Source organism: Sturnira hondurensis, unplaced genomic scaffold (genome assembly GCF_014824575.4).
Source record: "Sturnira hondurensis isolate 20B ecotype Veracruz unplaced genomic scaffold, ASM1482457v3 Scaffold0018728, whole genome shotgun sequence".
Taxonomy (NCBI): domain Eukaryota; kingdom Metazoa; phylum Chordata; class Mammalia; order Chiroptera; family Phyllostomidae; genus Sturnira; species Sturnira hondurensis.
In genome coordinates this window covers 2,469,781-2,497,586 of record NW_028091359.1, presented here as the reverse complement: position 1 = coordinate 2,497,586, position 27,806 = coordinate 2,469,781, and the positions used below count along the sequence as shown (strand labels likewise).

Genomic DNA, 27,806 nt, shown 5'->3' with positions numbered 1-27,806 from the left:
TCAAATTCACTTTTTTAAAAGAATGAAGAAATTCCTGAAACTAATATAATAATGAATGTCAACTATAATTGAAAAATAAAACCATGAAGTGACACTGATGATGCCCAGGGTGTGAGTGGGGCAGAAGATGTGACTGAAGAGGGCAGGAAGGAAGTTGCTGGCGTGATAGCAATGCCCCGTATCCTGACTGAGGTGATGATGGTTACACAGATGTACTAAGTGGACGGCAAATCAAACACCCTTCTTCAAACTTCACTCCCTTCCCTGACACCAGCACAGATCATTCATTCGTGCTAGCCCAGCCTCTCTCTCAGGAAGTATTAACACTATTACAATTAGTCAGACAGAAGCAGGATGCCACTGCAGGACTCTGGGAGAGCATCCACTTTCTTGATAAAAGACATTATTGATGATGCTCTTCATGGATATGGACAACACTGTGGTGATTGCTGGTGGTGGGGGTGCATAAAAACGAAATGGTAATGAAAAAAAAGAAAATAAAGATTAAGTAAAAAAAAAAAAAAAAAAAACCTGGCTGGTGTGGCTCAGTGGACTGAGTGCTGGTCTGGAAACCAAAGGGTCATTGGTTCAATTCCCAGGTAGGGCACATGCCTGGGTTGCAGGCCAGGTCCCCAGTTGTGGATGTGTGAGAGGCAATTTACATTCTGATGATTCTCTCTCTCTCTTTCTCCCTCCCTTGCCCTCTTTCTAAAATTAAAAAAACAGTATTTTTTAAGGAAGGAAGGAAGGGAGGAAGGAAGGAAGGAAGGAAGGGAGGAAGGGAGGAAGGAAGGAAGGGAGGAAGGAAGGAACGAAGGAAGAACAGGATGTCCAGAGCAGTGGCAATTATAAAACAATCATGAGGGAAAGAGCAAAAATGTCAGAGACACTGTTGACTGATTATACCAAAACCAGCAGCATCCATCCTATAACATGAGAAAAATGAACCCTAATTTTTAAAAACATTGTTAAATGTGATTTTGTTTCTGCAGCCAAATATAGGCCTAATGACTCAAAACCAATTCCATTTCCGACTATCTTATTCCATGTCCTTGGAAGGAAGGAAGGAAGGAAGGAAGGAAGGAAGGAAGGAAACCCCAAAATAGAGAGAACTTGGATAAAAATTCTCAAACCCAAGAGTACTATACTTTAAGAAACCTGTAAGAATGACAACCCAAACTATAAACACAAGTCCCAAATAGCAGCATTATTTACAACAGCCAAAATATGGAAGCAACCTAAGTGTCCATCAACAGATGAATAGATAAAGAAGATGTGGTCCACATACACAATGAAATATTGCTAGCCATAAAAAAGAATGAAATCTTGACGTTTGGGATAACATGGATAGACCTAGAGGTCATTATGTTCAGTGAAATAAGTCAGACGAGGAAAGATAAATACCATATGATTTCACTTACATGTGGAATCTAAAAAACAAAATGAAAGTTTGTTTCAGAACAAGTTACTTAGAATAGAAACATGGTAAAGACTGATAATCTACACATATCCTCTATCTCATCTGCTCACTCCTTCCACCTACTGATTCTTCACATCTACTTATTTATTCAGTAAATATTTATGGAAAGCCTTTTACATGTTTTGCATACTTCTAGGTGCCAGAAATTTAAAAATATGCTAATATAAGCACCATACAATTACTATCTGAACTACCAATTACTCTCTTGGGCATCTATGCTAGTGAAATAAAAACTATGTTGAACATATTCATAATAGCCCAAAACTGTAAACAGTGCAGGTGACTGTTCAGATAAACTGTCAATATAACATCCTAGTTGTGTACTTTTGCAAAATGTTACATTAGGATAAACTGAGTGAAGTGTACATAGGATGTCTTACTACCCTTTCGTACAAGTACATATGAATCCACAAACTATTTCAATAAAAATCTGAAAAAGTGAATGTGATGCCTTGCAAACACCATGGAACCAGCAGTGGTGAACTAGAGTGGAGACAAGGATGAGGGGTGGCTGAAAATGCCAAGGACGTAGGGGTTAAACTTGGCAGTGTTGGAAATGGAGGCAGAAAGAAAGGAGCCGTCACGCCAGGACACTCATTGGAGGCTGGCAGCAGCATCTTTGCCCAGGGGGAATACACAGCATCGATGCCTGGCCAAGAGAAAGGAAAAGACTAACACGCCTGGCTGCCCCTGTAGACTCTGCAGGCTAGCCTCCCCTGACACCACCACACAGACACAGGCAATAGCATGGTGACAGCCGGAGGGAAGGGGGGCAGCAGCTAGATGGAGGGGGCAAAAGGGGAGAAAATGGGGATATGTGTAATCATGTCGACAATAAAAATAATGTTAAAAAATTAAAATGGAAATGCCAAATTTTAAAATTAAAGGGCTCCTGAAACACAGTAGTCCACATCCTCAGCAGAGGAAAAAGTACCCCAGAATGAGGTGTGAGCCTCATTCCTCACGTTCGCAGTGGGGAAGAGAAGCTCAAGTGATGCTTATGTGGTGAGTGTGTGGTTGTACTCACATTCTGGTGTCAGAGGGTGTCCTCTGCTGTGTAGCCTGCGGGACAAGTACACAAATCACCACTTACTAAGCTTCCAGTTCCTTCCCATGTTATGTGACAGAAACCACAGAACCCCGGGGGGCACAAGTTTTGGTGAGGACTTAATGGAGTTCTCCCAGTACAACACCGCCACCTGCCTGAGTCGGCTATCAAGTACACTCCCCTTTGTGGAGGGCAGCTGCTAATGGGCCACTTAGTTCTTGTACCTGAACAACTGACCCACAGAGGCCTTGTGATTTTCCAGACCCAGAGCGGGATGGGTCAACTCAAATTCGATAATGAACATAGTGGGAGGGCCCAACAGGGCTTGCTAACCGAATGGAAATGTCCCGGAATATGTTCCCACCTGGAGCCAGTAGCCATCTTCTTTTTATCTGATCATCCGCTCCACTTGCCTGAAGCAATGCCACTGGCTCAAGGGGCCTTTATTCACGGCTTGGATGAGATGAAAGGGGATGGTGGAGACTAGCACGTGGCAGCTGTACAACTCCAACAAAAACTCGGAAGGGACGAATGTAAAGGACCATTTGCCATAGTAGGATGATGGAAAGGTGTCACCTCTACTGTAATGGAGGGGCACTATAATTGTTGGCCAACCAGGCCCAGTTGTTTAGGTATTGTCTATGGATGTATTTGTACTATGATTCAGTTTATATTATAACAATTACATTTCAATAAAGTTAATGTTTGGCGGGGGGACTGGCAAAAATCAAGATGATGTTTAGTAAGTAAAAATTCAGAAAGTCGAGTAAAAACTGAATTTTGGCAAAAGCATAAATAGGCGATATTTGGGACACACTCATAGTAAATTTGTTTGTTTTCACCTGAACTGACCATCAAATACTAACAATTAATAATACTAAAAAGTGAGATTCTTTCCCCTTGAGAATTAAACATACCAATCATATCATTTTGCAGGATCACTCTGACATAATAAAAGTAACACTAATCTGATGTGCAGATGTTTCAAAAGCAAGTTTACAATTTATAAAAATTAGTATGTTAAGTATAAAACGACTTGTGTCTGCTTGACTAAGACATTACGGAAGTATATCAACAAAATATTGTAAGGTTTTACAACATATGACTTAACTGTTGAAAACTGGGAACATTTTTCTAGCTCCATATGTGCTTTATGAGGAAAATTACTGTCAGATGCAGAGGATATCCCAAGTCATAGATCACAAAACAACTTAATTCAACATAATTAGATCCACATACTTGATTTTTTTCCTTGCCTGATTAAAGAGGCCAGAATGACATGATTCTGAAGTACTCAAAGATGGATAGACAGATCACATGCCATATAGATTTTATCATCAGTGTGAACTTGTATATATCATTTCAAAACACAGTTTTCAGTAAAGCTTATAAAATTAATTTTATGGTCATTAATTGAGTTCCCTTAGATCTTGATGTTTGGTGTTTAGAAATTCCCAAGCCCCTACATTACAAGCTGTGACAGAGAATAAAATAATTTTAATAACTTCTGTTTGGTTTTCCTGTTAGAAAGGAATAGCACTGAGAGTATCAAACATCTGTACCTATGAACATCTGTCCATGTGCAGAGCACTGTTCTAAGGGTTAAAGATACAAAGAAGCCTAAGCATGACCTCTATTTCCAGGTGGACATGTAGGTAAATTAAATGATAAATAATGCTAATGCAAAAGAGGTATCAAAAAGAGGTGTAAGTAAAAATAAATCGGTGTAAATGCCTAATATATTCAAATTCTTTGAGATTATCACTGAGGCAAAGCATACCAGTGATTAGAGAGGACAGGACAGGGATTATAAAATCGGAGTTAAGAAATAAACTCAAAATATATACGTGCCCAGGAGCATAATGAAATACTAAATCATTACCAAAATGCTCATCTAGTTGAAAATTTCCATACAAAAGGAACAAAAACAAATGGTGACTAAACGTGACAGTAAGCAAGTTCATTGTGCCAAAAAGAAAGGACACTTACAAAGAATAAGGGAGATGTGTCAAAACAACTTACATGGCTCCCCTGGCCAAATCTAGGATATTTTGAGCATTAAAATAATTATTGAATGGCATAGCCCATTGAATATAAGAGCAAGCAATTAAAGCAAATTATACATGGAGGTAAAAGTAGTAATACGAAGTTTGGTGAGGAATGGAATGTTTGTATAGTTTAAAATTAATTCTTCACCTGCTGTCCACCCAGAGCACCACACGAAGGCAAAAGACTAAAATGCCCATCTCTGCCTATTCATGAAAGAGGCATAATTGTATATTTTAAATGCTGGTGCCTGAGGGTCCAGCTCCCAATCAGACACATAAACAAAATGAAGGATAGGAATTATATAATCCATTTCAATAGATGCAGAAAAATAATTTGAAAAAATTCAACATCCATCATAACAAAAACTCTCAACAGAGTGGAACGTACCTCAACATAATAAAGACTACGTATGACTAGCCCACAGCTAATATCACAATCTGGTGAAAAGCTCAAAGTTTTTCCTGTGAGATCAGGAACAAGACAAGGATTCCCACACTTGCCTCTTTTATTAAACATGGTTCTGGAAGTGCCAGCCAGAGCAATTAGGCAAGACAAAGAAATTAAAGGGATCCAAATTGGAAAGAAAGAAGTAAAACTCTCTGTTTGAAGGTGACATGCTATTATACATAGAAAACTCTAAAGACTTCACCAGAACACTGTTAGAACTAATAAATTCAGTAAAGTTATGAGATACAAAATCAAACATACCAAAATCAGTTGCATTTTTACAAACTAACAATGAACTATCAAGAAGAGAAATATTAAAAACACCAATCTCATTTGCAATTGCATTGAAAATTAATACAATACTTAAGAAAATGAAACCAAGAAGGTGAAAGATCTGTGCAAGGAAAACTGTAAGGCACTGATGAAAGAAACTGAAGAGAAAACAAATGAAAACATACTCCATGCTCATGAACTGAAAGAATTAATATTGGTAGAATATTTAAACTACCCAAATCAATCCACAGATTCAACATAATAATCCTATGGACATTTTTCACAGAAATAGAAAAATCCTAAAATTCACCTGGAACCACATAAAATGTTGGAAAAAAGAACAAAGTTGGAATCATCACACCACCTAAGTTCAAACTATATTACAAAGGTGTAATAATCAAAAAGCATAGTACTGAAATAAAAACAGATGCTAGAAATAGAGCAAAATGATAAAAATATAAATTTTAGGCTATCATTTAATTTATGGTATTATTAATAAATACTATAGCTATCTCTAATACTCTTACACATTATTTTAGAGTTCCTAGCCAAGGTAGTATGACAAATAAAACTTTAAAAAGTAAAACAAAATCATGATTTTCAGAAAATACATTCTACTTACAAAATCAAAAAAAATTACTAAAGAAGCTATTTGATTTTACAGTGGAGTCTAGCAAAGCAAGAAGATAAAAATACACTACAAAACAATCAATACTTTTGTCATACCACAGCAATAACTAAGTTGACAAAAATAATACTTCCTAGATATAAAATTTCTGCATTATAAATGTTATTTCTAACTGTATTAAAATGTAATTTGAATGTAATCCAAGTAAAAAACTCCATAAAATTCTTTGCATAACTCAATAAGGTTACTCTAAACTGCATCAATGAAAAGTGCCCAAGAATAGCTAGGAAAGTTTTTAAAAATGAACATTGAATTATGTTATAAAGCTAAAAGTAAATAGAACAGCATAATATTGTTGAAAGTATTGTTTTACTTTCTGTTGGAGAAATTTCCAATAACTAACACTTTGTAAATCTTGTTTATTAACCTATCCCTTAGTTTTGTTATACCAGAATATTTAAAGGCAGATTAGAGATGGCATACTGTTTCACTCCAGTATGACTTCAGGATATATGCCAAACAGACAAAGATTTTAAAAAAACAAACCACAACTGCAGACCCAGCAAAATTAACTAGTATCACATAATATCCAATTCAAGGTCTATTTTTCTCCACCTGTTTTAAAAATATTACACTTTGCTTAAATCAATCTCCAAACAAAGTTCACACATTGCATTTAAGTCATGTTTCTTAAGACTCTTGCAATCAACACAACCAAAGAACGTACATGCATGACCCACAGATACAGAAAACAGTGTGGGGATGGCCAGCAAGGGGTGAGGGCAGGGGACCAGTGAGCAAAGGGAGGGAAAACAGGGATATCTATAATAATGTAAACAATAAAAAAGAAAAGAAATATAATTATATTTTTCTTTATATTTCAATACAATAAAACACCCCTAAATGCTTTTTAGTAAAAAAAGTCTATTTTCTTGTATCATTTATTTGTTCTTTTATTTAACAAACACTCTCCTACTTGTAGATTATTTTTAAAATAAATTCTACACATCCACAAATGCATTTGCTTTTTTTCTTTTTTTTAAATATATTTTATTGATTATACCATTACAGTTGTTCTATTTCCCCTTTATTCCCCTCCACCCACACACTCCCTCCCCCACTATTTTCCCCCCCTTAGTTTATAACCACATGTCTCAAATTCTTTAGATTCTATATTTCCCCCACTATTCTCGCCCTCCCCCCTATCTATTTTCTACCTACCATCTATGCTATTTTCTGTGCCTTCTCCCCCCTTCTCCTCCTCCCACCCCCATTTCTAACCCTCCATGTGTTCTTCATTTCTATGGTTCCACTCCTGATCTAGCTGTCCTCTTGGTTTGCTTTTGTTTTAGGTGTGGTTGTTAATAACTGTGTGTTTGCTGTCCTTTCACTGTACATATTTTTCATCATCTCTTTCTTATATAAGTCCCTTTAGCATTTCATATAATAAGGGCTTGGTGATGATGAACTCCTTGAACTTGACCTTATCTGAGAAGCACTTTATCTGTCCTTCCATTCTAAATGAAAGTTTTGCTGGATAAAGCAATCTTGGCTGTAGGTCTTTGGATTTCATGACTTGGAATACTTCTTTCCAGCCCCTTCTTGCCTGTAAGGTCTCTTTTGAGAAATCCGCTGACAGTCTGATGGGTACTCCTTTATAGGTGACTGTCCCCTTATCCCTTGCTGCTTCTAGGATTCTCTCCTTCATTTTAGTCTTGGCTAATGTAATTATGATGTGCCTTGGTGTGTTCCTTCTTGGGTCCAACTTCTTCGGGACTCTCTGAGCTTCCTGGATTTCCTGGAAGTCTATTTCCTTTGCCAGACTGGGGAAGTTCTCCTTTATTATTTGTTCAAATACATTTTCCACTCGTGGCTTTTTCTTTCCCCCTTCTGGTACCCCTATAATCCAGATGTTGGAACGTTTAAAGATGTCCTGGAGGTTCCTAAGCCTCTCCTCATTGTTTTGAATTCCTGTTTCTTCATTCCTTTCTGGTGGGATGTTTTGTTCTTCCTTCTGGTACATTCCATTGATTTGAGTCCCAGTTTCCTTTCCATCGCTATTGGTTTCCTGGACATCTCCCTTCATTTCAATTAGTTTAGCCTTCATGTGTTCCTCTAATTTGTGACTATATTCTACCAATTCTGTGAGCATCCTGATAAATAGTGTCTTAAATTGGGCTTCTGAGAGGCTGGCAATCTGTTGGTCGCTTAGAGTTATTGGCTCTGGGACTTTGAGTTCTTCTTGCGCCATCTTTTGGGCTGTTCGTGCCTGTTCCGTAGCAGGATCGGAGCCCTAAAGTGTTCACTAGAGCAGGGCAACTAGGTCGCTGGGTTGTGACGATGTATGTGGGGGCGGGGTCAAAGAGGGACAATGGCTTCCCTCTGCCACCTGCTGCTACGACCCCCACCGGCACCCCCACCAGCACCGCAGCCACCACCGTCACCAGGCCCACGTGTTTCGTTCCACTGCACGCGAGTGTGCCACCGCTGTCAGCCCTCCACCACTGGGTTCGCCCCCTGGGGCCTGCGTGGTCCGTCTCACTGTGCGCGAATGTGCTACCTTGGTCAGTCTGCCCCACACCCCGACTGGTTCTGGGCTGCCTGTACGCCTAGATCGGGGGATCTGTTCTGCCCGACCCAGCTCCGCTGCTGGCTCTGCCTCTCTTACCGTCCCCGTTGAACGGTTCGTAGTTGTCAGATTTCCGTGTAATTCCGTTTTCTGGTCTTTGGGTGTGTCCTAGTTCTCCAAAACTTTTGTTGTATTCAAACTTGGTTGTGGGAGAAGGCACAGTGTTTCCACCTATGCCTCCATCTTGGCGGAAGTTCTCCACAAATGCATTTGTATGCATCACAGGAAAATAAGCACACTAAATTCTTTAACAGTATCTACTAAGGCAAATGTTCAAATCTTCTCATTTGTATGAAAAATACATTTTTACACTTAATTTGTATGAAATAAGATTCAAATAAGATCATACTTAGTACTTAGATAATAGTCGTCTCTACAAGTACTTTTAAGCCCTGCCACACAACCACTTTTATTTCCCATTACAGCTGTTTGTTGTAAAAACCAGGTGACACTTGTAATAAGGACCTCCCACATTTGAGAGTTGGTATTGTTTAACTTGTTCCTCAATCTCCATATCTTGTTTAAAGCGCTAATTCTATCTAGGGGCTGAATTAGACTGAGGTTTAATTTAGAGGGCTGGTAGAAATATTTTCAATGATGATGATGTCACACACATCCTGTTACATCACATCACACTGGGAAGCACATGATAACTAATGAATGCTTTACTTTGGTGATGTCAAGACTCATCTGCTGACACCAAACACAGATCATTATTGCCTAGGTCCACTGTTTCATCAGGGGTAGCAACACACTGATTCTTAAAATTCTAACTGCTTTTTTCAAATGAGGTATAACTGATATGCAACATTATATTAGTTTCAGGTATCAAATATAATGTTTCAATATGTATACATATTGCAAAACATCACTAGAATAAGTCTAAAGTCTAACATTTCAAAACTGGAATTCTTCATAAAATCGAACATTCCCTCATCAACTATTTTGATACCTTATGAAATTGATACAAGAAAGGTAAATGCTCCATACTTTCCCTTCAATTATCAATTTTCATAATGCTTAATAAACAAGCATCCTACAGTAACAGCCAATGGTTCCTTTCTAAATATCATTATGAACCCTTCATGTGTTCCTATATATTTCAGATGTTTCATTCTATTATAGAAGTTTTTCCATAGTAGAAAGAAAAACTTCTACTATGGAAAAACTTCTATAATGGGAATTTATGACAAAAAAGCATTTTGGACTATTGAGAAAAGCCAGACTGATCGATAAATGGTGTTGGGTCCATGAGCCCTCGGAATAAAGGCCATACCGAAGTACACTAGTAAATGCACAGCCACAGGCTCTGTGAAACAAAAAGTATATTTGTGATTTTAGGCTATTAAGATGACATCTCAATATTTATCAAAAATATGAAGAATACTAAATACATGCAAAGCACATAGCAAATACTCAATAAATTATATGCATGGGTATGTGTGCACATGTATGTACACCTTCATGTATGTGTGCACAGTAATGTACTGTTACATGTCAAAAACTGGCTCCCTAAGGAAAGAGATTTACTCCGACCTGTAGTGTTTGCTGATTTCCACTATGTAAACACTCCTCCAGTGGACGATTTCACGCCAATCTAATGTCACTACATCCAGAGTTGGGGACAAAAGTGCATAACTGAGTCTCACTAGCCCTTGTGAGATGGCTCCAGTATACCACTGGAAAATATCCAAATAGTCGATACACTACAAAACTTGCAGTTTTCTGAACATATATGTGTTTACATGTATGTGTCTATGTATGTATATGTGTATGCCTGCATAGAGAATCAAAATACCTAGAAAAAGGTCTGGAGAAATGGGTAACAACTAGATGACAGGTTTCCTCATCACCAAGCAATGGCATTAGGGTAGGAGGAGAAAGATCAACAGAACTTTTGTTTTAACAGTCACTGAACTGTTTACCTGTTATTTATGCACTGGTTCAAGATGCAATAAAATTGTTTTGTAATTTTCTGACCCATTCTATCATCAAATATGTTCTAACATTAATTTCCAGTATGATAATAAACAACCAGCTATGTCAGATGTCATATTACACTAAGAAAACACCTTCTGAAAAACATGCAACTTACTTTGGCTTCAGTTTCTCCCCTGTGAAGAGTATAGAGATGATGGACAGCACTCTGTGATGAGGACCAAGGATGAGTCAGAATTTGGAAGACGTGAAAGTCGTGACCAAGGGTATCTGTTGTGACTAGGAGCATTCCTGTAGGATATAACAAAAAAGAGGGTAAAAATAAAAACCATTATGTAAGTGGATGAAATATATTTGTGAATATAAAGTACTCATCATGCTTTAAAAAATTATCAAAGAAAAAATTACCAAAGATAAAAGAAAGTATTCACAATAAAAAAATTAAAACAGTATCTTTATCCCATGTAAATACCAAACCCCAGTACTACATCAGGATAATATACAAGAGTAAGAATCCTAGATTCATGATGTTACCCTACAGCTAGGGAAAAAAAGTTTCATATACCTGAATTTACAGAGTTCACAAGCATTTTACAGTAGCAAATTTGATCAAATGAATATGAAGATGACTTATTCCCATGTCAATTCCCACCACTTGCCATTTCTCAAAACCTGAATTTTAAGTTCCAATTTACCTATGAAAACAACTACCAATATCCTACTTCATCACCAGTTTATGGCTGGCTGCTACCCCAGCAGGATATTTATTGAATTGCCTGCAATAGCGCTCACAGGGCCAAGTTTTTCATTCTGATGAGATGTAACAGCTAAGAATTCTTTGCATAATCCAAAGTCACAAATTTTTCTATGTTTTCTTATCAAAATTCCATAGTTTTTATTTTACATTTAGGACTATCATCCATTTTGAGTTAATTTTTGCAAAAGCTGTAAGATATCCAACAAATTAAATTTTTGCAAATGATGTCCAATTGTTCCAACGGGATTTTTTGAAGAAACTATTCTCTTTATCCATTGAATTCTTCATCCTTCAATTGTTATCCACTGTCAACTTGGCAAAGATCAACTTGCCATATATGCGTAGGTCTCCTTCTAAAACTACAATTCTAGTGGATCAATTTCTGTCTTTATACTTTCCTTAATAACACACTTTCTTGATTACTGTAACTATACAGGAAATCTTGAATATAGGAAATCTTGAAATCAGGCCAAGTGAGTCATCCTTTTCTGACCTTTCCCAATATTATTTTAGCTATTTCAATTCCTTTGCCCTTCCAAACACAGAATACACTTTTTGATATCTACTGAAAAAAAATTCCTAGAATTTTTGGGAGGATCATACTAAGTCTAAAAATCAATTTTGGGATAATGAAGACCATAAAAATATTCAGGATTAAATTAGCTAGTATTTTGTTGGGGACTTTTGTATCTGTGTTCCTGAGATACAGTGGTTTGTAGTTTTCTAAGGTAGTCATTTAAATAGAAAGGTGGAAGTACCTGGCTGGTGTAATTGAGCACGGGCCTGGGAAGCAGAGAATCGCGGTTCGATTCCCAGTCATGGCACATGCCTGGGTTGCAGGCAGTTCCCAGCAGGGAATGTATGAAAAGCAACCATACATTGATATTTCCCTCCCTTTCTCCTTCCCTTCCCTTCTAAAGATAAATAAATAAAATATTTTAAAAAAAGAAAGGTGGAAGTATATTTGAGTTCACAATTTACATGGCTAATATAAGATACAGCTATAACATACTACGTGCCAGTGCCCTGATTGTTTCCAGGAGAATATATTTTAAATGTTTATTGAAGTCTACTTCAAATCTGTAACAGTTTATGTAATATTGCCTCCCACCCTGCAACTAGCTATGGTCATGATGTCACTGACATACTTTACATTCTGTCCATATTGTTGTTGTTATTCAAATGATAAATTTCTAAGGTTGAACATGAATGCTGTTGTTCTTTTCTGCATGGAATTTCTTTATTCCTAGTTTTTGCTGAGTTATATCCTCAATTTGCATTATTACAATCCACTAGTCTGGTTTGAGTCAACTTTCCCACAACGAAATATTTTCTGTGTATGACAACCCATCCAATGGAAAAATCACTCTGACAGGAAATGTCATGAACTTGCATTTATAACAAGAATATATTAGCTACTGAAGATAAATTTAGTTTCCTTTAGAATCATAGATCAATATTTTACTCAAAATGAGCATGTAAATAAGTGTCTATTAGTCAAATCAAGACCAGTATTGTTTTGCATGAATGTTCAGAAAAAAACACATTCTCAGCTTTTGAAACTGAAATATCTAGTTTTTTACCATAAAAACAAATTCAAACTTTTAGAGAAATATCCCATTGAAAATGTATCCTTTTATCTTCACTGTATCCTAGCTCAAAGTTTTCATTTTCCACTTCTCTACACAAATGTGGCTTCCAGCAATTAGCTTAATATCTTTGACAAAACTAAAATGATGGGGAAAAAATGGCAAGAGCAGAGAGGAAAGGAAGAAATAGCTTGTGTACTATTATACAATCATGTGTTTTCTTTTAATTTATAATTTCCTCTTTTGCACACATTCTTCTGGGAGAAATGACAAGCTTTTTTCCTCTAGAAAACAAGTTAAAAACCAGATATACATAAAAGGAAAAACTTGTACAGAGTAGACTGTGGCTTGAGAACTATTTATGCAGCATCAGAAGACTAAACCAGACCAGCCTGGCCATAAACTAAACCTACGCCCCAAATGAGGTGCCAAGCCACAAAATGCATTTGCGTCATCTGGGAATACAAGGGAAAATAGGACTTCTAATTATAGGCCCTGGAAGCGGAAGCCTAGAGTGATTAGCTGTTTAGGCGCTGTTGTATGTTTATCTGGAAGCTTCCTCTCCCTCACTCTCAGCCTCAAGTTTGATAGATGAGCGTTAGCATTAGAGGGTGGGACTGGAGCTGCTGATGGTACATGGTGTTCTCCAAAATCTGAGACTAGAGACTGAACATTAAGGCTTTTGTGGCCTTATAAGAACATAAGTCTTTTCAACTGGGCGTCAGCTGGTTAGCCCAAAAGGCCAAATTAAAGAGCAGCAAACCTCCACTGGGCATACGCTATAAAATCGTGGAAACATGAGTAGATATGTCTGTCTGCCATATCCTATTTATAACACCTACCTAATTGTATGTTTCTTTATCACATGCACATATATGAAGTGGAAGACAAATTACCAGCTAGTCACGCTCTTCCAAAAACAGACATGAACACTGATATTCTGGGTCAAATCGAAATCTTTACAGAAATTTCAATTATCATTCATAAAACAACTTTGTTTTGGTATTAATTCTTGTGAATTTAACACGTTCCCATCAATACCTGTACAGATTCAAACTTATATTTAATTATTTTTATCATTATCAGTCAAATTTATACACATAAAAGCAGAGAATCAGAATCCTCTTATTGATAAAAATCTATTAGGTTTGCAAATTACATAAAGCCATAATAATATCATAGTCCATTAAAGTCTGTTTTTAAAAAACCTTTAAACCAAATATGAATACCTGAAAGCAGTGGTCTCAGTTGCTATGGCAGCATCAATATTAGCCCATTTCTTAACATGCTTAATGATGGGGATAATCAAACTTGACATTGTATTCTTTCCACATTTGTGGCCCAGGATATATATTAACACTTCCTTGACTTTATGCTCAATAACACCATTAAAGGCAATGATGTAAACCTATCCAATGAACAACGGATACGATTTACTTGATCCCCTCCAAAAGCTGCACATATCCAGAACCAAGATATGTTTTTTATTTATTTTTATTGTTGTTCAAGTACAGTTGTCTCGATTTTCTCCACACCACTCCCCCAGCCAGCCCCAGCTCCCACCCTTGACCCTACCCCACTTTGGCTTTGTCCATTTGTCCTTTATACGTGTTCCTTGATACCAACATATGTTAGAGTAAAAAATCTCTGATGTGGCTGTTATTCGTGTCCCACATGGAAAAGTCTAAAGTCAACAATTTTCTTTTTTTCTTAATATATTTTATTGATTATGCTATTACAGTTGTCCCATTTTTTTCACCCCTTTCTCCCGTCTGCCCTGTACCCTCTCCCACCATTACTCCCATCCCCCACCTTAGTTCCTGTGCATGGGTCACACACACAAACTCTTCAGCTTCAGCATTTCCCATACTATTCTTAACCTCACCTTGTCTATTTTATGTAACTTTCCCCCCACTCCCCCCCTTCCCCTCTCCACTGATAACATCCCTGCCATCCCTATTTCTGTGAATCTGTTCCTATTCCAGTTGTTTGCTTAGTTCATTTTTGTTTTTGAATTTTTAGGTTTGGTTGTTGATAACTGTGAGTTTGTTGTCATTTTACTGTTCATTCTTTTGATCATCTTTTTCTTAGATAAGTCCCTTTAACATTTCATATAATAAGGGCTTGTTGATGATGAACTCCTTTAACTTGACCTCATCTGGGAAGAACTTCATCTGTTCTTCTATTACAAATGATAGCTTTGCTGGATAGAGTAATCTTGGATGTAGGTCTTTGCCTTTCATGACTTCAAATACTTCTTTCCAACAGTTTCTTGCCTGTACAGATTTTTCTGAGAAATCAGCTGACAGTCTTAAGGGAACTGCTTTGTAGGTAATTCTCTCCTTTCCTCTTGTTGCTTTTAAGATTCTCCCCTTACCTTTAATCTTGGGTAACTTAAAGATGATGTACCTTTGTGTGTTCCTCTTTGGATCCAGCTTCTTTGGCACTCTCTGAGATTCCTGGACTTCCTGGAAGTCTATTTCCTTTGCCAGACTGGAGGAGTTCTCCTTCATTATTTTTTTCAAATAAGTCTTCCATTTCTTGCTCTTCCTCTTCTCTTTCTGGAACCCCTTGATTTGGATGATGGAACATTTAAAGTTCCCCTGGAGGTTCCTGAGCCTCTCCTCGTGTTTTTGAATTCTTGTTTCTTCATTCTGTTCTGGTTGAATGTTTATTTCTTCCTTCTGCTCCAAACTGTTAGTTTGAATTCCAGTTTCCTTCTTTTCACTGTTGGTTCCCTGTACATTTTCCTTTATTTGGCTTTTCATAGTATTCACTTTTTCCCCTCTTTTGTGACCATACTCAGCCATTTCTGTGAGCATCCTGATTGCCAGTGGTTTGAACTCTGCATCTGATAGGCTAGCTATCTCTTGATCGTTTAGTTGTATTTTTTTCTAGAGCTTTGATCTGTTCTCTCACTTGGGCCATATTTTTTGTCTCAGCAGGCCTCTTAAGTAGTAAGGGGTGAGCCTTAGGTATTTGCCAGGGCAAGGCAACCCTATGTTGTGGCACTCTATGTGGGGGAGGGGTTCGAGAGGGAACAATGTCATTTGCTCAGCTCTCAGCGGGCTTTCAGTCACTTCCCCCACTACCCACAAGCAAACTGCCCCCTTCTGGTGCTGATTCCTGGGTGGGTGGTCTTGTGTATGTTCCAGGTGCTTGTGAGTCCCTACGATGGACTCTCCTGTGAGGCTGGGAGTTTCTCCCACCCCACAGGTTTTTACACTCGGAGGTTTTGAGGCTTTATTTCCCAGTGCTGGAACCCTGGAATATGTGGTCTGTCCCATTGCCCAGTTGTTCCTCCCAGTTTATCCACACACAAATGTGGGACTGCCCTGTCCTCCAGCTACCACCTTGCCACAAGTACTCTCCATCCTGGCTTCCTGTCTCCACCCCTACCAGTCTGAATGAATGTTTTTTCTTTAACTCCTTGGTTGTCGTGACTTCCATACAGTTTAATTTTCTAGCAGTTATGGTTATTTTTTGCTTTTAAATTTGTTGTTGTCCTTTTGGTTGTGTGAGGAGGCAAAGTGTATCTACCTATGCCTCTGTCTTGGCTGGAAGTCTAAAATCAACAATTAGTTTTCTAGCTCACTTTTTTCACAACTTTTAAAATACATTCTCTTACATTTTCAGGAGTTTGTAGTTAAATGTCCTAACATCTTTATTTAAATAACTTCTTTTCATTCTTTTATTTTTTTTAAACTTTTTATTTTTTCTTAAAGATTTTTAAAAGATTTTATTTATTTATCTTTAGAGGGGAAGGGAAGGAGAGAAGGAGAGAAATATCAATGTATGGTTGCCTCTCGTGAGTCCCCTACTGGGAACTGGCCTGCAACCCAGGCACGTGCCCTGACTGGGAATCGAACCGCAATTGTGTGGTTCGCAGGCCCGCACTCAATCCACTGAGCTACACCAGCCAAGGCTCATTCTTTGATTTTTCATTATGAAATTTTTCAGTTCCATAGGTGTCTTTAGCTACATCTGATGGATTTTTATAATAGGTGTTCTAGTATTTTGAACAGTCTATTCATCCAACAGACATAGAGGAAAGTGGAACATGTCTATACATATTCTTCTTTTTCCAACTGGTCAGATGCCAGAATATTTTTTAAAACTTTATTAACCTCAACTAATGTACAATTCATATACAATAAACGCACTCAGTTTGATGAATCTGAGAAGTATACGTACACACCTCTGGAACTACTGCCATAATTAGGATACAGAATATGTATCTTGTGTCCACTTGCAGTTCAGTCCCTCCCCATCCTATGGCCCCAAGTGACCACTGATTGGCTTTCCAGCATTATAAATTAACATTGCCTGCTTTGGAATTCCACGTAAATTGGATCATTCAAAAATTTTCTAACCCTATTTGCTGTGGGTAACAGTAGTCCATTCACTGACTTTTATTACTGAGTAGTTTTCCATTATATGGATATATGAAAAATTACATATTCATTCAGCAGTTATTTATAGTTTTGGGCTACTGTGAATCAACTCTATGAAGATTCAACTTCAAGTCTCTGTGTAGGCATTTGTATTGATTTCTCTCAGGTCAATATTTACAAAGAAACTGCAAAAATGTTTTCCACAGCAGCATGTAACATGAGCTCAATAATCTAATCAACATTTGGTATGGTCAGTCTTTTAAAATTTTTAATCATTTCAGTATTTGGTGATTTCTTATAGTTTTAATATGCCATATTGTCTTGGTGATCAATGATATTGATTATTTGCATATTTTTGTGTGATATAATTATTCAAATCTTTGCTCATTTCAATTGTTAACCCGTATATATTGATGGTAGGAAAGTATAGTGCAGCCACTGTGGAAAGCAGTATGGAGATACCTTAAAAAATTAAAAATGGATCTGCCTTTTGACCCAACTATCTCACTTCAGGGAATATATCCAAAGGAACCCAAAACACTAATTCAAAAGAACATAAGCACCTCTAAGGTCACTGCAACATTATTTACAATAGCCAAGATGTGGAAGCAGCCCAATGTCCATCAATAGATGAGTGTATAAAACAACTATGGGACATTTACACAATAAAATTCTATTTGGCCATAAAAAAGAAGAAAATTTTACCCTTTGCAAGAGTATGAATGGACCTGGAGAACATTATGCTAAGTGAAATACGTCAGTCAGAGTAAAACAAATACCATATGATTTCACCAATATGTGGAGTCTAACAAACAAACTGCACAAACAAGCAAAACAGAGACAGACTCATAGATGGAGAACAGATGATGACTAGTGGGAAGGGGGATTAGAGGGTGGAGGTATTGAGTAAAAAAGGAAAAAGGACTCATGGACATGGACAACAGTGTGCTGAATGCTGAGGGGAGGGGATTATAAGGGGACTAAATGGAAATGGAAAAAAACACAAGTGCTAAAAGGCCATAATCAAATATATTTTGAATCAAGGTTAATAGGAATTTGTTAAAAAGAAGTAACAAAAAAGCAAAATATCAGGAATAGCACAAGACAAGAAGGCAAAATAAGAAGAAGTCTAACATAAAAAATGGTGGAATACTAAATGCTGGTAAGGATGCAGAGAAACCATGTCTGTGGTACTAAAGGAAAGTATAAGGACAATGTCAACGTCTCACTAAGCAGTAGATACCACTACAGAGATAATATCATAAAAAAGAAACAAATAGAATTCTGGAGTTGAAAACTACAACTACTGAAATGAAAAATTCAACAGAGAGATGCAAGCAGCACCCTCTTTGAACTGGCAGAAGAAAGCAATCAGGATCACCCAGACTGGGAAAAAAATAATGAAGAAAGATTAACAGAGCCTTTGAGACCAGTGGGATACCATCAAGGAGACAATCTATGAATCATGGAGTCCCAAACGACAGAAGAGGAAAAAAGAAGCAGAAAGAATCCTTGAAAGAAAAAAAAATAACCAAGAATTCCCAAATATGCTTTTAAAAAAAACCATTTTGGATATTAAAACTATTCTATATGATCCTTCAATGGTGGATACAAATAATACTAATATGCCAAGACCCACAGAGGATAAAACAGCAACACTGAACCCTAACATAAACTAAGGAATTTCATTGATAATGGTATACCAATGTAGGTTCGATCACCACAAAACTACCTCTGTGGTTTGTTCTCAATTAGTCTGGATTTGACCACTATCAACTTCAACAGGTCCACCTGACCTCAGAGCATCACCCAGCAAGAAATCTACAGCATAAAAGTTCGCAAACAACTTTTGACACATTCAGTAAGTCACAGCACCTTCTCCATACACTGCACAAATCCTTTTTTTAAATTTCAGTTGCATTTTTACCTTTCTTTAAATAATAAAGCTTAACATGCCAAAAATGTTGCATATTTAATTCTATCTAGAAACTAAAATAGCTACACAAAAATTCATCAATGTTTATAAGTTTTTTTACACTTAATGCAATTTCATGGAATTAATGTCCTGTATCAACAAATACATTGGTTTTATTGTGCAAAGACTTTTAAAAAAAGAGAACCAAAATTATCTGCAAATGGTTTATATAACATTCACTCCCAAACTGGGTGATACACCTACCCACTTTGTGTTTTTTTTCCCATGCCGGGTTGAGAGGAGAGGGTAGGAGCTTCTTACATACGTTTGGGTGTTGGCTGGAATTGATCTTTGAAATGAGCACTTATGTCTTAAATTCTCAAAGTTTTCCATCCAAGAATAGCAGCCCAAATGGAATTGACCAGGGCCACCTGGCTGGCACCTTTCTGGGCAGACCAGCTCACCTATACCTTCTTGGCCAGCCTCAGCCCTCAACACTTTGGGCTCCATCACCATATTGGGAGTCTGTTGCTTTTTTGTTGTTGCTGTTATTGTTTTTTAATGCACACTGATTAGACAGCTGACGCAATGCAATCTAACAAAATTGTTTTGGGTGAAGTCGAAGACGACTAAGTGCCACTGGAGCCATCTTACAGAAAAAAGCCAAACAAACTTTTTGCCCAACCCAATGTTCTTATTATAATAGAAAGTCATCGACAGGAAAAAATAAAGCTTCCAGGGTCTGAAGGACTCTGACTCTGCTGGCATGAAAGGTACATTGATACAAAGAAGATCTGACATAACAGATGGCCTATCAAAATGAGTCATATTGGCTCCTCCAGGTGGAGGGCTGTGAGGGACATAACTTCCAGACTTTCTTCAAATTTAACTTAATTCCTACAACATCCAGCCCACTTCAATAAATCTTTGTCTTCATTAATTAAATCAATCCTACTGATCAACAATCAGTACAAAAATCTTCCTATCAAAAATGACTAATTAAGTTATTAGAGGAAAGATTATTCAAAGTACTCTATATTATCCTCTTACCATCATTCTTTATTTACCATCATCCTAACTAATAGGATCATTTCTGCAGAATAAGATAAATGGCAGTCTCTTCATATTCGTCAACCAAAAATGTAAGATCAGAAAAGACTGTACATTTATGAAAATACTTTAGCTCTGAACTCAAAATAACAATTTTATTTATAAACAAAGTAACTTTTATTTTAAAAATAACTCCACTACAGTGGAATTCCACCACTGAGAGTATTAAACCAACAGCTAATTATAAAAACTGATAAAGCATTTTACCAAATTAAGCATTTAAACTCTGCCTTCCACATACAGGATGACTGTGGTTCATCCTGGGTGATGAGAGAAAACTTTTTTTTAAAAAATATTTTATTTATTTATCTTTAGAGGGGAAGGGAAGGAGAGAGGAAGGAAACATCAATGTATGGTTGCTTCACGTGCATCCCCTGCAGAGAACTGGCTCCTGCTGGAAACTGGCCTGCAACCCAAGCATGTGCCCTGACTGGGAATCGAACCGTGATAGTCTAGTTCGCAGGCTCGCGCGAGAAAACTTTTTTAATAGAAGAACAACAGATAATCAATGCAGAAAACAATACAATTAAGAAAAACCTCGCTGTTATACAGCCTTCAATGTAACAAAACTATTAAATAAAAAGTTGTTTCAGAAACGAGGCCAAAACAACACTCCACAGATTACTTACTAATCTCCACAAGAGAAACCTATTTCCAATATGCAGACATTTGATGGGTCACTAACTTCTCCAAGTGATCAAATATAGTATCGTGAATTGCAAGACAACCTGATGTGATGTGTCTACTGCCAGGATGAAATGATGTAGACAGCAATACTTAAGATGTTAAAAAAAATCCTTAGCCTGAATGTTACTTAAAAGCCTTTTTAGAGAATAAAGAAAACATTATTATAATGAAAAAATATGACAAGTGCAGAATTTGCATAACATAACTGGACTGGGCACTGCAAAAAAGAAGTGGAAGTTATATGGAACTAATGAGACAAAACAAAATGTAAGAAGTGAACTTGAATTAGAACTCAATTTGAAGCAGCTAGAGAACACATTTTTGAAAAAATGGAGGAATTTTAAATTATGGCTTGGATATTAGATAATATAGTGTGTTAGTTTTCTGAACTACGATACAATTTTGCTTATACAAGACAGAGTTCTTATTCTTAGGAAATACATAGTTTATATTGGGTTAAATTTTATAATACAAGTAACTTACATTCAAATAGTTCAGCAAAATACACATATGTATATATTACACACACACACACACACATTAAAATGTGCTCTGGCTGGTATGTTTCAGTGGATTGAGTATTGGCCCGCAAATCAAAGAGGCACTGGTTCTCTTCCCAGACAGGGTACTTGCCTGAGTTGTAGGCCAGTTCCCAGTACAGGGCACACAGTGTAACCACACATTAATGTTTCTCTCATTCTCTTTCACCCTTCCTTTCCCTCTCTATAAATAAATAAATAAAATCATTTTCTATGTGAACAGGTATTTAATGAAGGTGGTGGTACATGGGTTATTACTATATTATGTTTTAGATAAATGTTAACATTTGAAACTGTTAGTAATAAAATGTTCGGGGAAAAAACAAAATGTAGCAGGGCATTCCTCACTGATATAATATCTCTGCTTATCAAAAGCTTTAAAAAGAACCAGAAAGAAAAAAAATGCCACAAAAGAAGGGAAAAATACAAGTAAACTAGTTTATAAAATGTTACAAAGTTTAAAAAAAATTTGACATTACAAGGAAAATTCCATTCACACACCTTAGTATATTAATTGAAATATTGAAGTTCTTGGCTTAATTGTAATACAGAAATTAATGCAACTCAACAGCACTATTTATCTCCTGCTGCTTTCACCGCATTATTGAGAGTAAAGCTAATATTTAAAGGCTCTCTAAATTCATTCATTCAATAACCAGTTACTGATGACTACATTTTTGATATTCACTGACACATAAAAGAAATGCAAGATTCCATATTTCACATTTTCCTTTTCCAAAAATATCAAATTAAAAACCCGTGATAGATAAGGACCCAAATAAACACAATCAGAAATGAAAGAGGAGAGATTACAAGTGATACCACAGAAATACAAAGGATTGTAAGAAATTACTACAAAGAACACTGTGCCAAGAAATTTGAAAACCTAGGTGAAGTGGACAAATCCCTAGAAAAATAAAATCTTCCAAAACTGAATGAGGAATAAGCAGAAAGCCTGAACAGACCAATAACAGCTGATGAAATTAAAGCAATAATCAAAAACCATTCAACACACAAAAGCCCTAAACCAGAGAGTTTCACAGGAAAATTTTACAAAGCATTTAATGAAGAGCTAAGCCCTATTCTACACAGATTATTCCAAAAAATTCAAGAACATGAAACTTTTTATGAAGCCAGCATCATCCTAATCCCCAAAACAGATATAAAGACATAACAAAGAAAGAAAATTTTAGGCCAATATCACTGATGAGCATGGATGCTAAAAACCTCAACAAAATAGTAATCCAAATGCGGCAAACCGCATCCACCAATACATTCAAAAGATCATACACCATGATCAAGTAGGATTCATCCCAGGGATGGAAGGGTGGTACGTTATTCACAAATCAATAAACATAATACATCACATAAACAAAAGTAAGGACAAAACTCACATGATTATATCCATAGATGCAGAAAAAGCATTTGATAAGGCACAGCACCCATTTATGATAAAAACACTCAGCAATATGGGAATAGAGGGAGCATTCCTAAACATAATAAAGGCCATATATGTGAGACCTACAGCCAACATCATACTCACTGGGCAAAAACTTAGAGCTTTCCCACTAAGATCAAGAACAAGACAAGGATGCCTGCTTTCACCACTGCTATTCAACATAGTATTGGAAGTCCAAGCCATAGCAATCAAACAAGAAAAAGAAATAAAAGGCATCCAAATTGAAAAGGAGGAAGCAAAATTGTCTTTCTCTGCAGATGACACAATAGTATACACAGAAAATCCTATAGACTCCACCAAAAAACTATTTGACGTAATCAGTGAATCTGGCAAAACAGTGGGATTCAAAGTCAATATCCAGAAATCAAAGGCATTTTCGTACACCAACAATGAAATATCAGAAACAGAAATCAGGAAGATAATCCCATTTGATATAGCAACAAGAAAAATAAAGTACCTAGGAATAAACCTAACCAAGAAGGTACAAGACCTGTACTCAGAAAACTATACAAAACTAACTCAGAAAACTATACAAAACTGAGTACAAGACCTGTACTCAGAAAACTATACAAAACTAAGGAAAGAAAACTATACAAAATTAAGAAACACACAAACAAATGGAAGCATGTACCATGTTCATGGACTGGAAGAATTAACATCATCAAAATGTCCATACTACTCAAAGCAATTTATAAATTCAAAACAATCCCTAGTAAAGTACCAATGACATATTTCACAGATATAGAACAAACATTTCAGAAATTAGTATGGAACCATAAATGACCCTGAATATCTACAGCAATTTTGAGAAAGAAAAACAAAGTAGGATGGATCACAATTCTTCATATCAAACTGTATTACAAGACCCCTGTAATCAAAATAGCCTCGTACTGGCATAAGAACAGGCACATAGACCAATGGAACAGAACAGAGAGCCCAGAAATAAACCCAAATCTCCATGGTCAATTAATATTTGACAAAGGGGGTAGCAGCATAAAATGGAGTAAAAATAGCCTCTTCAACAAATAGTGTTGGGAGAGCTGGACAGCTACATGCAAAAAAAATGAAACCCAATCACCAACTTACACTATACACAAAAATAAATTCAAGGTGGATAAAAGACTTAAATATAAGTCATGACACCATGAAAGTCCTAGAGGAAAACATCAGCAGGAAAAGCTCAACATTCCATGCAGCAACATTGTCACTGATATGTCCCCTAAAGCAAGGGACATAAAGGAAAGAATAACAAATGGAACTTCATCAAACTAAAAAGCTTCTGCATGGTTAAAGAAAACAGCATTAAAATGAAAAGAGAACCAACTATACGGGAAAACATATTTGCCAATGATACCATGGACAAGGGTTTGATCTCCAAAATATATAAAGAACTCACACAACTCCATTCCAAGAAGACAAGCAACCCAATTAAAAAATGGATGAAAGACTTGAAGAGACACTTCTCCAAGGAGGACATACAAAAGGCTCAGAGACATATGAAAAGATGCTCAGCATCACCAGCCATCAGAGAAATGCAAATTAAAATCATAATGAGATACCATTTCGCACCAGTCAGGGTGCCTATCAAACAAATCAACAAACAAGTGTTGGAGAAGATGTGGAGAAAAGGGAACCCTAGTGCATTGTTAGTGGGAATGCAGACTGGTGCAGCCACTGTAGAAAACAGTATGGAATTCGCTCAAAAAATTAAAAATAGAACTGCCTTTTGACCCAGCAATTCCACTGCTGGGATTATATCCTAAGAGCCCTGAAGCACCAATCCAAAAGAACCTGTGCACCCCAATGTTTATAGCAGCACAATTTACAACAGCCAAGTGCTGGAAGCTACCTAAGTGCCCATCAGCAAATGTGTGGATCAAAAACCTATGGTACATTTACACAATGGAATTTTATGCAGCAGAGAGAAAGAAGGAGCTTCTGTCCTTTGTGACAGCATGGATGGAACTGGAAAACATTATGCTAAGTGAAATAAGCTAGGCAGTGAGGGACAAATACCATATGATCTCACCTTTAACTGGAACATAATCAACAAAAGAACAAAGCAAACAAAATAAAACCAGAGACATTGAAAATAGGAAAAATCTAACAATAATCAGAGAGGAGGGGGGAGGAGATAATGGGGGAAAGGGTTTTCAGGAACTACTGTAAAGGACACATGGACAAAACCAAGGGGGAGGGTAGAAGCAAAGGAGGGAGGTGGGTTTGGCCGGGGTGGGGAGGAGTGGTGGGAAAATGCAGAAAACTGTAATTGAACAACAATAAAATAATTTTTAAAAAATACAAGTGTAAAAAAAGAAAATCCATGCTATAAATCGGGGGGTGGGAGGTAGGGAAGGGGAGACGTACCACTTGTATTGAAAGCCATACAGCACACTGGTTTTTCATGAGCCGGGAAGTGGGCCACAATGCCGTCACTGTCAGAATCCTCGCTCAAAAGCACCTTTACAAAAAGGAAGAAGGCAAATTGAAGTTAACCTTTAATCACCAACTACTGAGGCTGAAGATATACACAGCTATACCACAGTGTCCCTGACCAAATGACATGTTTCCACGATATTGGCAGATTATTCTTGTCAATAAGGTGAGAATGTCACTTTAGGAATGAGGAAAAGACATAACAGGACCACAGCAGATCAATCATATAAACTCTAAGAACAGTTGATTAACTTCACTACAGATAACAGAGATGATAATTTCTTGAAGTATACATTCAGCAAACAACAACAAAAAACAAAGAATCAACTATGTAATCTTTTAAAATATATTTTATTGATTATACCATTACAGTTGTTCTATTCCCCCCTTCATTCCCCTCCACCTTGCACACCCCACCCCCACTGTCCCCCCCCCTTAGTTTATGACCACGTCTCAAGTTCTTTAGATTCTGTATTTCCCCTACTATTCTTGCCCTCCCTCCTATCTATTTTTTACCTACCGTCTATGGTACTTATTTTCTGTACCTTCTCCCCCCTTCTCTTCCTCCACTCCCCTGTTGCTAACCCTCCATGTGTTCTTTATTTCTATGGTTCCACTCCTGATCTAGCTGTCCTCTTGGTTTGTTTTTGTTTTAGGTGTGGTTGTTGATAATTGTGAGTTTGCTGTCCTTTCATTGTTCATATTTTTTATCTTCTTTTTCTTAGATAAGTCTCTTTAACATTTCATATAATAAGGGCTTGGTGATGATGAACTCCTTGAATTTGATCTTATCTGAGAAGCACTTTATCTGCCCTTCCATTATAAATGAAAGCTTTGCTGGATAAAACAATCTTGGCTGTAGGTCTTTGGATTTCATGACTTGAAATACTTCTTTCCAGCTCCTTCTTGCCTGTAAGGTCTCTTTTGAGAAATCCGCTGACAGTCTGATGGGAACTTCTTTGTAGGTGACTGTCCCCTTATCTCTTGCTGCTTCTAGGATTCTCTCCTTCATTTTCATCTTGGTTAATGTAATTATGATGTGCCTTGGTGTGTTCCTTCTTGGGTCCAACTTCTTCCGGACTCTCTGAACTTCCTGGATTTCCTGGAAGTCTATTTCCTTTGCCAGACTGGGGAGGTTCTCCTTTATTATTTGTTCAAATAAGTTTTCCACTCGTGGCTGTTTCTTTCCCCCTTCTGGTACCCCTATAATTCGGATGTTGGAACGTTTAAAGATGTCCTGGAGGTTCCTAATCCTCCCCTCATTTTTTTGAATTTTTGTAACTTCACTTTTTCCTGTTTGGTCATTTCCTTCTTCCTTCTGGTCCATCTCCTTGATTTGAGTCCCCGTTTCCTTTCCATCACTATTGGTTTCCTGTGCATTTCCCTTCATTTCAATTAATTTAGCCTTCATATGTTCCTCTAATTTGTGGCTAAAATCAACCAGTTCTGTGAGCATCCTGATCACCAGTGTCTTGAATTGTGCATCTGAGAGGTTCGCTATTTCCTGGTCATTTAGCATTTTCAGGTCTGGGGCTTTGAGTTCTTCTTGGGCCATATTTTGGACTGTTCATGCCTGTTACATATGAGAAGCAGAGCCCTAGGTGTTCACCAGGGCCCGGGGACCCAGTCTCTGGGTTGTGATGCTGTATGTGGGGGCGGGGCCAAAGGAAAGCAATGGCAGGCACCCTTTGCTGCCTCCTGCGGCCACCGAGGGCCCAGCGATTCGTCCCACTGCTCGTGAATGTGCGACCGGGGTCAACAGCTGCTGGGTTCATTGCTGAGGGCTTCGTGGTCCGTCTCAATTCTCACTCCCGCCGTCCTGAGCCCTCACGGGGTCTGCCAGACGCTACCCTGGCTGCCTGGGCACCTGGGGTTGGGGGATCTTTCCTGCCCGACCCTGCTCCACTGCTGGCTCCGCCCCTCTTACCAGTCCAGTAGAACAGTTCATTGTTGTTGGACTTCCATATAGTTCAATTTTCTGTTCTTTGGTTGCGTCTTTGCTCACCAAACCTTTGTTGTATTCAAACTTAGTTGTGGGAGAAGGCACAGTGTTTCCACCTACGCCTCCATCTTGGTGGAAGTCCCCAACTATGTAATCTTTATCCAATAACAGAAGCACAGTTCTTACTGTGTTTAGGCCTGCTGAAAAAGTCATGCCCGTGATGGATATAAAACAAGGAAAAACAGCAGAACAGGTTAAACACCAATAAACAGCTACAGGTCAGAGGAATTACCTATAAAATTTTTATTTAAAGTAAAAAGTTCTAGTCTTTAACACCTAGTTTTTAGATAGACAAAACACCTCTTTGAAAATATTACCAAGTCATAAAGTCAGATAGTTTTGCACCTCGAATTTATTCCACTTAATTTTTGATAAGCATGATAAAATATAATTTGCCTAGTTGTGAGTACACTGTTCAATGATTCT

At 37.4% G+C, this 27,806-nt stretch overlaps 1 protein-coding gene across 6 annotated transcripts in view; it reads right to left on the bottom strand.

Moving 5' to 3' along the window:
- The window catches only part of BCAS3 (BCAS3 microtubule associated cell migration factor), a 494,341-nt gene that overhangs the window by 331,530 nt on the left and 135,005 nt on the right, over positions 1-27,806 (bottom strand). For all 6 annotated transcript variants that reach the window (XM_037069813.1, XM_037069810.1, XM_037069814.1 and 3 more), the window contains exons 13-14: positions 25,310-25,403; positions 10,650-10,783 (exon numbers count right to left, since the gene is read on the bottom strand). In XM_037069813.1, coding sequence (XP_036925708.1) covers positions 10,650-10,783; positions 25,310-25,403 — 228 coding nt within the window. The remainder of the gene's footprint in view (positions 1-10,649; positions 10,784-25,309; positions 25,404-27,806) is intronic.